At 41.5% G+C, this 13607-nt stretch overlaps 1 protein-coding gene across 11 annotated transcripts in view; it reads right to left on the bottom strand.

Annotated features, from left to right (window-relative positions):
- The window catches only part of Slc4a4 (solute carrier family 4 (anion exchanger), member 4), a 445799-nt gene that overhangs the window by 193239 nt on the left and 238953 nt on the right, over nucleotides 1-13607 (bottom strand). For 7 of the 11 annotated variants that reach the window (XM_030254704.1, XM_017320995.2, XM_006535136.4 and 4 more), the window contains 2 exons: nucleotides 7807-7967; nucleotides 26-205 (listed from right to left, as the gene is read on the bottom strand). In XM_030254704.1, coding sequence (XP_030110564.1) covers nucleotides 26-205; nucleotides 7807-7967 — 341 coding nt within the window. The remainder of the gene's footprint in view (nucleotides 1-25; nucleotides 206-7806; nucleotides 7968-13607) is intronic. The other 4 variants (XM_030254705.1, NM_001197147.1, XM_011249542.1 and 1 more) reach the window with 1 other exon arrangement.

Genomic DNA, 13607 nt, shown 5'->3' with positions numbered 1-13607 from the left:
GCAGCAGCCACTGGCTCTGCATTACCATTATCAGGGTTGCTAAACATCCTACTTGCACTGGAGACAGTCTTCCCAATGTCAGCCAGGGACCGAAGGTTGGATTTCTTGGTTTGATGTCGATGTTTCCGGAGCAGAGTATAGGTGACCTTATCCTTCAGGTCAGGCTTCAGTAGGCCTGTCTCGATCTGGTGGTCTGCAATCATCTCTGATGCAAAAGACAAAGTAAAGTGGGTGTCAGTCACCAAACCATGCAGCGAACTGTCACTCCAGCCTTGTGGATGTCATCACCAAATTAACTCCAAGGCCTTACTTCAAAAAAACCCCAGCTTCCCACTTTATGGGAAGGGACAGGATGCTGGCATTAATGAGAATATTAGAACTATTCTAGCTTTAATTGGATCTTTACAAAGGTAGGATTGTCTTAATCTGTCTTTTTTTTTAATATCCTAGCTATGGTGAATCCCCTAAATCACAGTTTCCTTGAGTAACACGATTAGTCAGTAATTTGCATTTTTCAATTTTAAAAAGTAACATTCGAATTTTTATGCCCTGCATTACATTAATCAGAAATGTCAAATGTAAGATAAGAAGAGAAGTTGAACATTGTAAAACCATGAAAAGTGATTATTAAAGTCTATCTTCCCAATTCTTCTAAGTTATATTTTCTTTGAAACACCTTTTCCAATATCAGATCATTTGAACAGCTAGTGAAGAAAAGATTAAGCTATAAAATTATACATACCCTAGTCTTTCATTTTTTTATTTAATTTTTTATTAGATATTCTCTTCATTTACATTTCAAATGCTATCCCCTTTCCCAGTTTCCTCTCCAAAAGCCCCCTATACCCTCCCCCCACCCTGCTCCCCAACCCACCCACTTGCGCTTCCTGGCCCTGGCATTTCTCTGTACTGGGACATATAATCTTAGCAAGACCAAGGGCCTCTCTTCCCATTGATGGCCGACTAGGCCATCCTCTGCTACATATGCAGCTAGAGACATAGCTCTAGGGGGTACTGGTTAGTTTATATTGTTGTTCCTCCTATAGGGTTGCAGACCCCTTTAGCTCTTTGATACCCTAGTCTTTCAAAGATGTAGGATTAAATCTTCCTGGTCAACTCTAACTAAAACCTGATCAGTCTATTCTACTGATCATTTCAAATACTACCTGACCATTTTTGAGAAATTTTAAATATCCTAGTTATAAAAAAAATTCTATTTATTCTTCTTTACTGTTTTAACTTTAAAAAGAAAGTGGCTTTGGGGGCTAGCGAGATGGCTCAGGCAGTAAAGGATAAAGTGTTTTGCTGTGCATGCAGGAGGGTGTGACTTCAGAGTCACAGCATCCACATAAAAAGCTGGGTGCAGTGTTAACCACCTGTGTCCTCTTACAGGAGGAAATGTGGTGAAGACAGGCAACGCCCTGGAGCTCAAAGGCAATCCAGGTTCAGTGAGAGATGTTATCTCAAAAATAAGGTGGCTAGAAAGTAAAAAAGATACCCAACAGCAATTCTCGCTTACACGCACAGGTGAGCACACACATGCAGAAGCACACAGATACACGGATGCACATTCACACACACACACACACACACACACATAGAGGCATGCAACAATGATTTGTAAAGTGTTCTGCTAGACAACAAATTCTGTTCCAACAGAAAATAGCTTCTTTCTCACAGGTAAACACATAAAGGCCATCCTATTCCAGTATTCACCTCCATCACAGAATCTGTGGGTGATGTGCAGGGCAGGGCACCTTACTGCATAGCTTGCCCTTGAGAAAGTACTTGGGTGGGGAAGTACAAAAGCCTGTTCTTATTTGAAACTCTAACAGGAAAATCAATGGGTGGTCGGACCACAGTCAGTCAATCCTATGGAATCCTGCCCTAAAGAAAAGTTAGAGGTGTCTCCAGGACCTTGCTGATGCCTCACGGAACCTTCACTGGTCCATCTTTACAGTGAGCACACAGTCTCACCACCTACGTCTAGAAGCCAGCAATTTATACAGTGGACAGGGAGTCATTTGTAAGGCAATCGGAGGCTAAATCAAGGAGTTTCCATCATTTGCCCAGCACAAATGCTATAAATGTACAGAACGGGAACCATTTGGTAAAGGGACCTAGAGGGGACAGGAAGTTTCTCTTGTGAGTGTTTTGATTTGAAAGTGGCCTTCAGCTTGAGTATTTTTAACCACACAAACCGCACTCAGTAAAACGCTCAGAGTGACCCCTAGAAGTACAATTAGCCCTCTGTCCCACAGTCAAGTAATTAGGTGCCTTCAGAACACAGCCCTATACTTTCCCTTCAAGACCCGTTCCATGTGGAAAGTCCATTTACAGAAGGACCACAAAAATAAACAGCCGGAGCATGTCTGCAGCAAGCATTATCAGACTCTCACTCTGATGCCAGGATCCTGGATTAAAGAGTTTCTTATCTAGCCTTCCTGGCAAGGCTTCCCAATGCATATGCATGCACAGCCGGCCCTCTTGTTACTAATGCCTGGAAATCACTAGTTAGACAGGTTAAAACATCTGTGTGGCTTATGGCCTTCATTAAGTTTCCATTTAAAAAAAAATGGTGGCATAATAGGCTCTCTTTAAGCATCAACTGCAAAACCTTTTCAAAGGAAAGTGGGGGCAGTTACTTTTACAACTCTACTGAAATTAAGTGCTCAGAGTTCAGATCCCACAGACACTACCAACTGTGAGAAACTATGCCAAGTCTAGATGCAGAACAGAACTGAGGAGAACCTAGGGGGACCTCCAGCTCAGCTCTTGTTACACAAGTGAGGAAAAAGGGGGTGAAGAAGGGACTGCGCCCCCAAAGACTCACTAAAAAGGCAGAACCCCAACCAGAAACATGCTTTCTGATGCACATCTAGATCTTTCCCCATTCGACACAGCATTTTCTGTATTTAAAATGCAAGCCCACCAACCAGGCTGGTGTACAGCTGCCATGTTAGCATTCAAAAAGCTAAAGTAGAAGGATTGTGACTTTCTGGCCGCATGAGCAATGGATCCCATGAGTCCAAAGCCTGGACTCCATAGCTACACTCTGCCTCAAAAGAGCCAAAGGTAAATTGTCCTAGAGAGCGAGCTCTAGGCAGAGAACAAAGTGATATCTGCAGAGCTTTGACAGACAAACAGAAAGGTAAGCTTAGACTGTGGAAAGCGGCTAAGGGCACTAGCGAGCCTTTAGGAAAAAGACACACAAGGCCAAATACATAGTTCTCAACTTCAAAATTAATGAAGATAATGTAACTAGACGTTTGTTAGGTCTGTCAAAATTATCTATCCCAGTGTGAAAGACCTTTGCCATAGCCGTTGCCTGGGGATAATACCGAGGACCAAGGCACTTGACAAAAGCACACCAAAATCTTTCAATATGTTCAGAACTTTTGAATTTTCTACAACTGGAACTCTATACTAATCAAATAATTTTGCTAAACTAAACAAAGAAATATTCATTTCTTTTGATAATAAAACCTTCAAGGTCACCTAGTGCCTAATAAATTGCAATTTTACAGCTATCCTGTTTTTATTTATAGAATGACAGAAATTTTGATATTTATGTTTTTATCTTTAAGCAAGTACCAATTAAAATGATGGACCCTGAGGCTGGAGAGATGGTTCAGCAGTAAAGAGCATTTGCTCCACATGGGGGCCTGAGTTCAAGTCCTGACACCAATGTAAAACACATGCCATAGTTGTGCTGGCCTATAGCCCCAGATTATATGCACAGGGCTGTGCAGGCCTATAGCCTCAGATTACAAGGGGACACAGGTGGGCCTTCTGAACTCACTAGCCAGCCATGCGGCCTAACTGTCACAGAGAGTTTCAAGGAACTTCAGGGAGGGAGCTTGCCTCAAGGCAATAAGACAAAGAGTGACAAAGAAGATACCCAACAGCCTACCCTAGCCTCCACATGGCAGGCATCCACACACTCACATGTGCGCACACACATGCACTGTACCACAGTTCCACTTCAAGACAAAGTTACATGCACATAAACAGAGCATAAGAAAAATATTGAGATGATAAATATTGAGACAAAATTAGATTAGGAAACATTTTATTTTTGTGGTAAAATTAGGGAAGGTTTTATTTTTGTAGTAAAGTATTGATGGAGCATATTTAAATGGATATATGTCAATTTTAAGATTAGAAAGAACAAAAAAATACAAATTTGAAAATATAAAGTTTTTTTAAGGAAAAAAAAACAACAACAAAAAACAGCAGAACTCATACATTTGCCAACACACAGAGCTCAGGGTGTGTGTGTGTGTGTACACATATGTATGTATGTATATACGTGTATATATATATATATATACATATACATATATATATATATGTGTGTGTGTGTGTGTGTGTATACATATGTGTGTATGTGTGTACATATATGTGTGTGTATATATATGTATGTATGTATATGTGTATATATATATGTGTGTGTGTATATATATACACATATGTATATATATTTTCCAAAAATAGAGCTACATTTTGCTCATCCATTTCTCATTGTGCTAATTACCTGAAATGGATTACAGCTTTTTTTAAACAAAAGAAGGGAAGAATCTTCCATGAACTTGACTTTGTATGTGAGTGACACCCTTTAAATGTAGGATTACAATGGAGTGCTAATAATAAACCTATTAAAATAATCCCTGGAAATTATGTCTTATCCTCTGTAATGCTTCAAAGACAATTTTTCTATTAAAATACAGAAGGGATTCTTTTTTAAAAAAAAATTAAAAGCACAGAGAGGTCCTGAAAAGAATCCCAGGTAAGCTGATTTCACTGTAAGAATGACACCTGACATCTGAGCCTGGCTTGAGTCCTGTGCAGCTGCTTGCCATGGCATAAGATCTGTGGGTGCTCTACCTCTCAGGAGGATGAGGAGGGGCAATAGCAAATGGACCACAAAGACGGCTGAGAAACACCCTCATGTTTACTGGATATAATCATACTTTCTATTATTTATTTCCTCCCTTTTCTGAAGCAAAATTGGCCTATTGGGAGAAAACCCATCATGATATTTATGAGAGAGTAACAGCCAGTTGAGAATTACCAGCATATGCATCCCTACCTCATCCCCTGCAAGAAAAAGGTTGTAATAGTAATGAACTAATCCCTACAGCACCTCACAGCACCGAGCGGCCGTCTGTCGTTTAAAATGAAGCAAAGGTTTTCTGTGGTTTGTAATTTATTCTCCATAGGTTTGTATTCTTCCAGAGGATTTTTGTCCTGTTATCAGGTTATACTTGTTTACTCTCCTCTGCAAAGCTGGTCTTTTTATTTCCTCCCTTTCTTTTGCTCATGATGTATGGTTTGCTCTGAACTGTTTTTCTGAATTATCAGCTCCAGAATGACAGCCCTGGCACTCTGCCTCCTTGCCCCAGGGACTGTGAAGCAAACATATTAGTGAGTGATGATACCTCAAAGTGACCTAGTGGTGTCTAATTTTAACACAGGATGACAATGTTCAAAGTAAATTCATGGAGGTTAGAAAAGAGTCCGCAGCTGATAATAAAAAAAATGTTACGGGAAATTAAGCAAGAACATCAAACGATCACTTAATCTTTCTTACATGCAGCAGATGTCAGAGCTTCCCTTTTGGTTATTGGCTAAAGGGGCTCTGATTTAATGTGGGCCTCTGTCTTCTGCTGTGTATGCACAGTGAGGGACTTGCTGGGATCAGGAACTCTTAAAGGTAGTTCAGTATGGGACTGAAGAACACAAAGACAGCTTTGCAAAGAAGTTCAGGTCTAAAACTTTCATCACCATGCTGATCAGCTCCGAGACCAGCAAAAATCAGTCAATCGATCGATCAATAAAAAGAAGGAATGAATGCTCCAATACTTCCATCTCTTCAGTCAATAGTGTTTGGAAGTTTTTCTTCTGTTCATGAAATTCCAACCATCTCTATACCAGATTCAAATCAGACTTCATGTCGTAATCTTGTAGGTGGCATGTAGGAAAACCTAGATAGCTAATGACACTAGGGTCTGATGAACCCAGCAGGTCTGATGACTTTTCTTGATTCTCCCAACAACTCTGAAAGATACATTGTGACAGCTAGTTTCAATTGTCAACCTGACACAATCTAGAATCACCCGAAATGGGTATCTCCAGCAGGAACTATAGAGATTAATTTGGCCTGTGGAAAGATATGTCTGTAGGAGATGGTCTCCATCCCATCATTGATGTGGCAATTCCCAGCCTAAAAGCATCCAGCGCCATTCTGAGGCTTAGGTCCTGGACTAGATAGAAAGAAGGCAAGCTGAGCTCAAGTATCTATGCATCCCCTGATCTCTGCTCCTGAGGATGGATGTAACAAGACCCGTTCTCTCAGACTCCTGCTTCTCTGACCTTCCAGCCATGAAAGACTACAACCTGGAAGCATGACCTAAAATATACCTGTCTCCACTAAGCTACTGTAATCAAGGCATTTTATCACAGCACCAGGAAAGGTAACTCAGACATGCCCCTTTAAAAGTACTTACACAGAAGAGGAAACCAAGTCTCCATGTAACATGTTCTGACTGACTGTGATCATCTATCCTGACAGAGGAAGCCTTTAGTTAAAGCTACCCACTGTGATCACACTATTTCTTCACTAGTACCACTCAGTGTCACATGAAATGAACCCCTTCCAGAGATATTTTTTATTATTATTATTTTCATAGGGAGCAAAACATACACTCAGTGGAAGGACTAAATGGTGAGATTTCATGCAGAGAGATTCCACAAGCTCTGGTGAGATGCAAGATCCTCGGCACCCATGTAACCTGACTCAGTCACTCAGTCGCTAGCCCACAGGGTCCTGCTGCTGTCAGCCTGCCCCACAGAATTCTCTACACACACCTAAATGACTTGGCATGTGCCTTCCCTCACAGCAGTCCCGGAAGTGGGGGATTCTCATTCTTCTGTAAGATGTGCACTCTGTTTTGAACAAAATGTAACTGTGGTGCAGAAAAAGCTCACTGAAACATCTAAGGTCAAAGAGTTCTAAAAACCTAGTGTCCAGAGAGCCAGGTATTATAGGACGGTGAGAAGGTCCTTTAGTCAGAATATTAATTTTGGGTGATGTAATGGCTCAGTATGCAAATAACTGCCATGCAAGCTTCAGAACCTGCATCCAATACCTAGAATTTATGTTAAAAAAAATCAGGCATGGTGGCCTGCACCTATAAAAGAGGCCCTGGAGAGGCAGAAACAGGAGGATCGCTGTAGTTCACGGGCCACCCTACTGAGTCTACTCAGTGAGCTCCTGTCAAGGAGAGATACTGTCTCAAAAAAACAAGGGACGGGCTCCTAAGAAAGAGAAACACAGTTTACTCTGGCATCCACTCATACATATACTCGCATGCACAGACGCACACACATCCACCCAGTCACATGCACACAAATGATCACATACACACAAGGATATATAAAAAATTTTAATCGTATGCTAATAAGTAGAGAAACTAATATGCATATGCATGTCAAATACAATCTTCTATGTAACAAAAATATAAAGGATTAAAAAAATGCACAAAATTGTAAATGACTGATAAATAAATTGGAAAAAAATCTAAATATTCCAAAATGATAACAATGACCATAACTAGAGATGGGTATAATTTCTTGATGTTAGTTTTCTTGATATTGGTCAAATTTTTCATAAATCACTCATTTCATGACACAAGCCTCTAAGAACCTGTGTTTTAGAGAATATTCAGGCCTGCTTACCCTAGCAGGCTTCTGCACTGGAGGACACCCCTAGACAGCAGGAGGAACCTGAACTGGTATACTCACCCACCAGCTGTGGGAGAGAAGATGCCTCCCGGTCAAGCATGATGGATCCTTTCTCCATACATGTCCTCAGCTCAAACAGGCTGTGCAGGGACAAGGTGGCCACATGGGGTTTGCTCCATCGCTCCCCACCCTGCTCCACTTTCTCTTCAAACTTAATCCACCTAGGAATATGAGATGAGGGAGAAACAGTGAAAAGAACGAACGTACAGCAACTGGCAACCTTCCCTGAAAGCAGCTCTGACCCCTACCCACATCCCTGACCAGCACTTTCATAATGTCTCCTCTCCTGCTGCCTCAATAGCTTACTGAATCATCAAATCTGTCACCTCCAGGAGTACATCTAATCAACAGATCACTTTCTCTTAAAAAAAAATGGACCAAATGATATCAAAGTAACCCTCCACCACCACCCTCCCCATATAACCATGAAATCACTAACAATGATTACATAAGTGATTTTTAGATGAGAAGGGGGAAAGGAAATAATCACAGGAGGCAGAGGAAGGAGGGATCTGGGGGGGGGGGAGAAGGGACAGGGTGGGGAGAAAGGGGAACAAGGTCAGATATTGGGACAAGGGGGACAGGAGAGAAGCCCAGAGGCCAAGAGAATGAATGGAAATAAGCAGCCTCTGGGGGTGCGAGGTGGGAGAACCCTCTAGAAAGTACCAGAGACCTGGGAAGTGAAAGACTCTTGGGGCTTAATGGGGGTGACCTTAGCCAAAATGTCCAACATTGGGTAGAGGGAACTTGAAGAGATATCCACCTCCATAAGATAGAAAGGGCCTCAAGTGGAGGGACGGGGATTATAACCCACAGTCAAAATTTCTGAACCAGAATTGTTCCTGTCTAAAAGAACTGCAGGGACAAAAATGGAACAAAACCTGAAGGAAAGGAGGTCTAATAACCAGCCCAACTTAGGATCCATCTCACATGGGACACCAAGGCTCCACACTATTACTGATGCTGTGACGTGCTGACAGATGGGAGCCTGGCATGGCTATCCTCTGAGAGGCCCTACCAGCAGCTCACTGAGAAAGAAGCAGATACTTACATCTAACCATTGGACTGAAGTCAGGGACCTCTATGGTTGAACTTAAGTGAAGAACTGAAGAAGTTTGAAGGGGATTCAGTGACACCCCCCCATAAGAAGAACAGCAGGCTAAACTAACCCTGACCCCAGGGAGATCCCAGAGACTGAGCCACCAACCAGGAGGCCCCTGGCACATATACAGCAGGGTCTGCCTACTCTGGCCTCAGTGGGAGAAGGTGTGCTTAATCATCAGGAGACTTGAGGCCCCAAGGAGGGAGAGGGAGAGTGGGAGAGCAAGCATCATCTTAGAGGCAAGGAGAAGGTGGAATGCTATGAGGAACTGTGGGAGGGAGGACTGAGAGGGGGATAGGCAATGACTAGAATGTAAATAAGTAAAATAATTAAAAAAAAAAAAGAAAGAAAAATTCTCCAAGTAGATAGTTCCTATTAATTATAAAACTAGCCACGTCTGCCAACATTCTGTTGCTACCTTATAGAGTGAGTTTGTTTAAGATTAAGTAGCAACAAGGAAGCAATGTTTATCTCCGATGGAAAATGCCCAGCTGTTGATACCTAATGAGATTCATGTTTTACCACGTCTTCATCTGATGTCTCTGTCTCAGCCGGCACATGTGCCTCTCACTGAGATACTAATAGAGATTGTACCCTTCCAGCCAGGCTCCACATATGTTTAAAATGAGCAAGCTCAGTGGGCCACAGACTCACTGTGATGACAATAATCTAGTAACCTCTGTGTTGGGACAGATAACCCTCACTCATGGCTTCTGCTTTCTAAGACATGTAGACATTTTTGAAAACAGAGAAAGCAGAGACATATTTTTAAAGTTGGAGGGGGGGAACCCACCCTTAGAAACCCCATAATTTCATGTGTCATATCACACAGACTTTCCTAAGCAGCTAAGGGAAATAGGAAGCATCTCTACCGCAACCATCTTCTGCCCTGCCCGTCAAACCTCCGAAAAAGGCATCCGAAAGGATGGTAATGACGGGGTTAAATTTTCATTTCCCTATATTTTTCACCCAAGGGTTTAATGATTGAAAAACATTTTCCTAGAACAAGCTAAACACTCACCTAACTCTCTGCAGAGGAGAACAAAGGGCAGGCATCAGAGGAAGCCAGAGGAAGCGCTACATACTGTATTATTTATAGAACTCTTATCAACCCCCAGGGACGGGAAGAAGCTCCCTGCGAGGACCACAAGTGAAAACAGATCAAGAGATCAGCCACAGTGTCAAAGCAAAGCTTAGGATTTTTATCTCACCCAGTGCTCATTGACTCAGAAGCATTCTCCCATACGCCTCCACGCTCCTCCAGGAAGCCCCTCACAGGCAGATGGCTCCTCCCTGTCAATGCTAACTAACATCTATATCCAAGCTCTCAATGACTAGAGACCCTGTTACATTACCCTGTGTGTTCTCCCAGCAAAACCGGCAAGAGGCCTTGACTTTTAAATGTGTACCGTTTTTTAAGTTTAAAAGCCACAGCTCTAACCATGTGTACATGTGAGCAAAGCTAAACAGAATAACATATACAGAAAAGGGTCATGAAGCTGAGGGGGGAGAGCCTGGAAGGCCTGCAAGCAAGGAAAGGGTGGGGGGAGGGGGGAATGGTATAGATACAGTAATCGGGTGTGCAATTCTCAAAACAATAATAATAACAACAAATAACAAAGAAGTTTAAAGGTCAGCAACATCACTAAAGAGATGGTAATCCTTCAAAACTGGACCCAGTTTATTTCCACAGAAGTAACTGAAACACATTTCTAAACAAAATGAGAAACTTCTATTATGCCCCTGCCATGTGTGTATGTGTTGTTAGAATTGGCATTTTCTTCCTCTTTGGTTGGAATTACTTCCAGAGAAATAGAAGGAGCTAGAAGTCACAGACAATTTTACATCACACCCTTACAGTATTTCATGGCTATACACAAGACAGTAATAAATAATTAAGGAAAGCAGATTATTTCAGTCACATGATTACTATGATATTATTAACTTTCGGCAGCACCTTTTCTTGCTTTCTCACAGAATCTTTAAGCCTGCTGTAGAAGTTGTTCCATGGACAGTTTTAGTACATCTGTCTTAATGCATAGCCCAAGATCAGACTCCAGGAGATAGAAAACTCCATAGTATATATATATGGTATCAGATCAGGACTACCTAGAAATAGACCATAGAGTGGACACCTGTGTTGCCTTTCTAAGAATATTCTTGCTTGCTAAGAATCTTGAACAACAGAATTTAAGCCCAAGATAAATGGTAAGGGTCATATAGAACCTGTAGTGTGTAATGTTTCAGACAGCTTCATTCATTTCCCCTCAACTTTCTTCCCTCAGGCCCAGGATGTGCCAGAGACCTGGGATGGGGGAGGCTCCAAGGAGACTACTTGGGAGACTTTAGTCCACACACCTAGAAACAGGGATACAGAACCTGAAGTGTCTGCCCCTGTAGCTAGGCAGGACCCCCAGTAGAGAGATAAAGACAAAAACCCACCTACAAAACTTAACAACCCCAAACAATTCAGGCACAAAGAGGGAGCAGAGACTGAGCAAATGGCCAACCAATGACTGGCCCAATCTGAGACCCATCCCATGGAAAAACCCCTCGTCTTTCTTAGATGAGTTCCCATTTATCAGTCTCTGTATATCTGTATTGCCAACCGTATAGCCTGAATGAGAACTAATCATTACAGCCACACATACACACTATAAGTAAATAATAAATATTTTTAGCTTATATGTTGAAGTCTTATGGGTTTGGGGTAGTTTTTGTTGGGTTGGGTTTTGAGATATTCTTACTCAGTAGTCCAGCCTAGCCTTGAACTCGTGGCAATCCTTCTGCTTCAATTCTCCATGTGCTGGGATTATAGATAGAGCCACCATATCCAGCTTTGTATGTTGAAATTCTAGTACCCAGGGCAAGACCTTTTGCAACTTAGAAGTACCATCGAGAGCACATTGGCCCCACCACACCGAATGTGCAAAGCCCTTAGTCTTGGACTTTATATACTCCAGAACAAGGAGAAGCAAGTTTCTACTGTGTGTAAGAGATATGGTTTATGGTATTCTGTCAGAGCAGCCTGGATAAGCTAAGACAATCCTCAATTAGCTAAGCAATATATGCTTAAGAAACTTTTCAAAAAGGGGCATAATTCACTGAATCTCTTTCTGGCCTTTCCTTTAACCCTCTCTGCAACATATATTGCTGGTAACTAACTGACTTAATGCAGGAATCAGGATAAGTTCTTCAAGATCAATAAGAAATCATAACTTCCAACTGGGCTGGACTTTCAGAAGAGCGCTGTTCACCCTGATGGATCCCACCTACCCTGCAGGTCAAGATCACCATAAGGAAAGGAAGTGGAGTTTCACAGATAGCCCACTGTTTATTCCTATTCCTAGCTCATGCCTAACTTTAACATCCATTGCACTTCAACTTCCATTAATATTGAATGCTCTGATGAAGGTATAACATAGCTAACAGCACATGGGGACTCGGATATAATGCCTATCAAATGAGTCTACCACTCTACTTGTTCCAAGGATGGTTATACCAATATGCCCGTTTAAATTTCCTGTAGATAGTTTTCATCCCAGAGTCAGTACATGCTCTGTCTGCATGCCTCACACGTCAAGGACAAACTTGAAAAACAAAGCACCAACACTCCTCAATTCAAATCAACATCCATTAAAAAGAAGGCTAAGGCAGAAAGAACAAAGTTCAGACTATCCAAGCGCCAGACATTCTACAAAGGTGCTTTCGACCCATGTAATTATGTTTTTTTTTTTAAAAAACAGACACTTTCACTGTGGCATGAACTGAAAGCCAGCACCGACCCTTCACAATAACTATGAATAGCTCCACGGTTGCAATGGATTTCTGGCATTTTTTTTTCCTCTTGTTTCAGTACGTGACATGCTACAAGAAAATTAATCTTAAAAAGCTGACTTTTTAAAGGCTTGTGATTACAAAATAGTTGTACCCTTGGAGGGGCGGTTTATTGGGTGAATTTTATTTATTCCAAGGTCTTAGAAGAATAATGATAAAGTACTCTGCAGTTTAATACACTTTGAGTGGCTGCCAACCAAAGAGCACTTCGCTCACTTGTTGAAGAAACAGAAGGCCCACTGGGAATCACTGAATTTTGCAACTTTCCAATCATATGATTAAATATAATTAAGTAAAGGCAAGACCTCTAACTTTAAAACCTGCCAGCTCCATAGCGGAAAATCCTCATGACCTTTGTACTAGAATACAATCCAACTGTGTAAAACTACTGATGTAATAATAATTAATTTCTTGCTAATTAAAAAAATAGTTCATGATACATAAAAGAAGTCAATGCTAGTATGTACCTATATAGATAAATGCTATTTTAAGGAGAATTCATAAATTTCTAGATGAACTGCGATAAGTGTTGCATATAATTACCTAGATATAATGATGTCTAATTACAAGGGTGATCAGATTCCCTAAATAATCTACTTATAGGGAAAAAAGATAAATTTGGTCCAACAGGGAATTTTTCAGAGTAATCCACTAGAGAAAGCCAAAGATCTGTAGACTACAGAGACGGCAAACTCAGAGTGTAAAGGGCAAGCCGTTGTTCTGTGGCCCTGACCTGAAAACTGGTTTCCCAGAGGTGATCTGGGTCAGCATGCCCAACAGAAATACAAATAAACATTAGTTTGCGTCGTGTTCCTGGACATGACACACCGATGCCCTTTTCCTTTGTTGGCTAATGTTTCTG

The sequence above is a fragment of the Mus musculus genome, chromosome 5 (assembly GCF_000001635.26).
Source record: "Mus musculus strain C57BL/6J chromosome 5, GRCm38.p6 C57BL/6J".
NCBI lineage: Eukaryota > Metazoa > Chordata > Mammalia > Rodentia > Muridae > Mus > Mus musculus.
The sequence above is the reverse complement of the archived record's forward strand: the minus strand, read 5'-3'. Positions and strand labels throughout refer to the sequence as shown.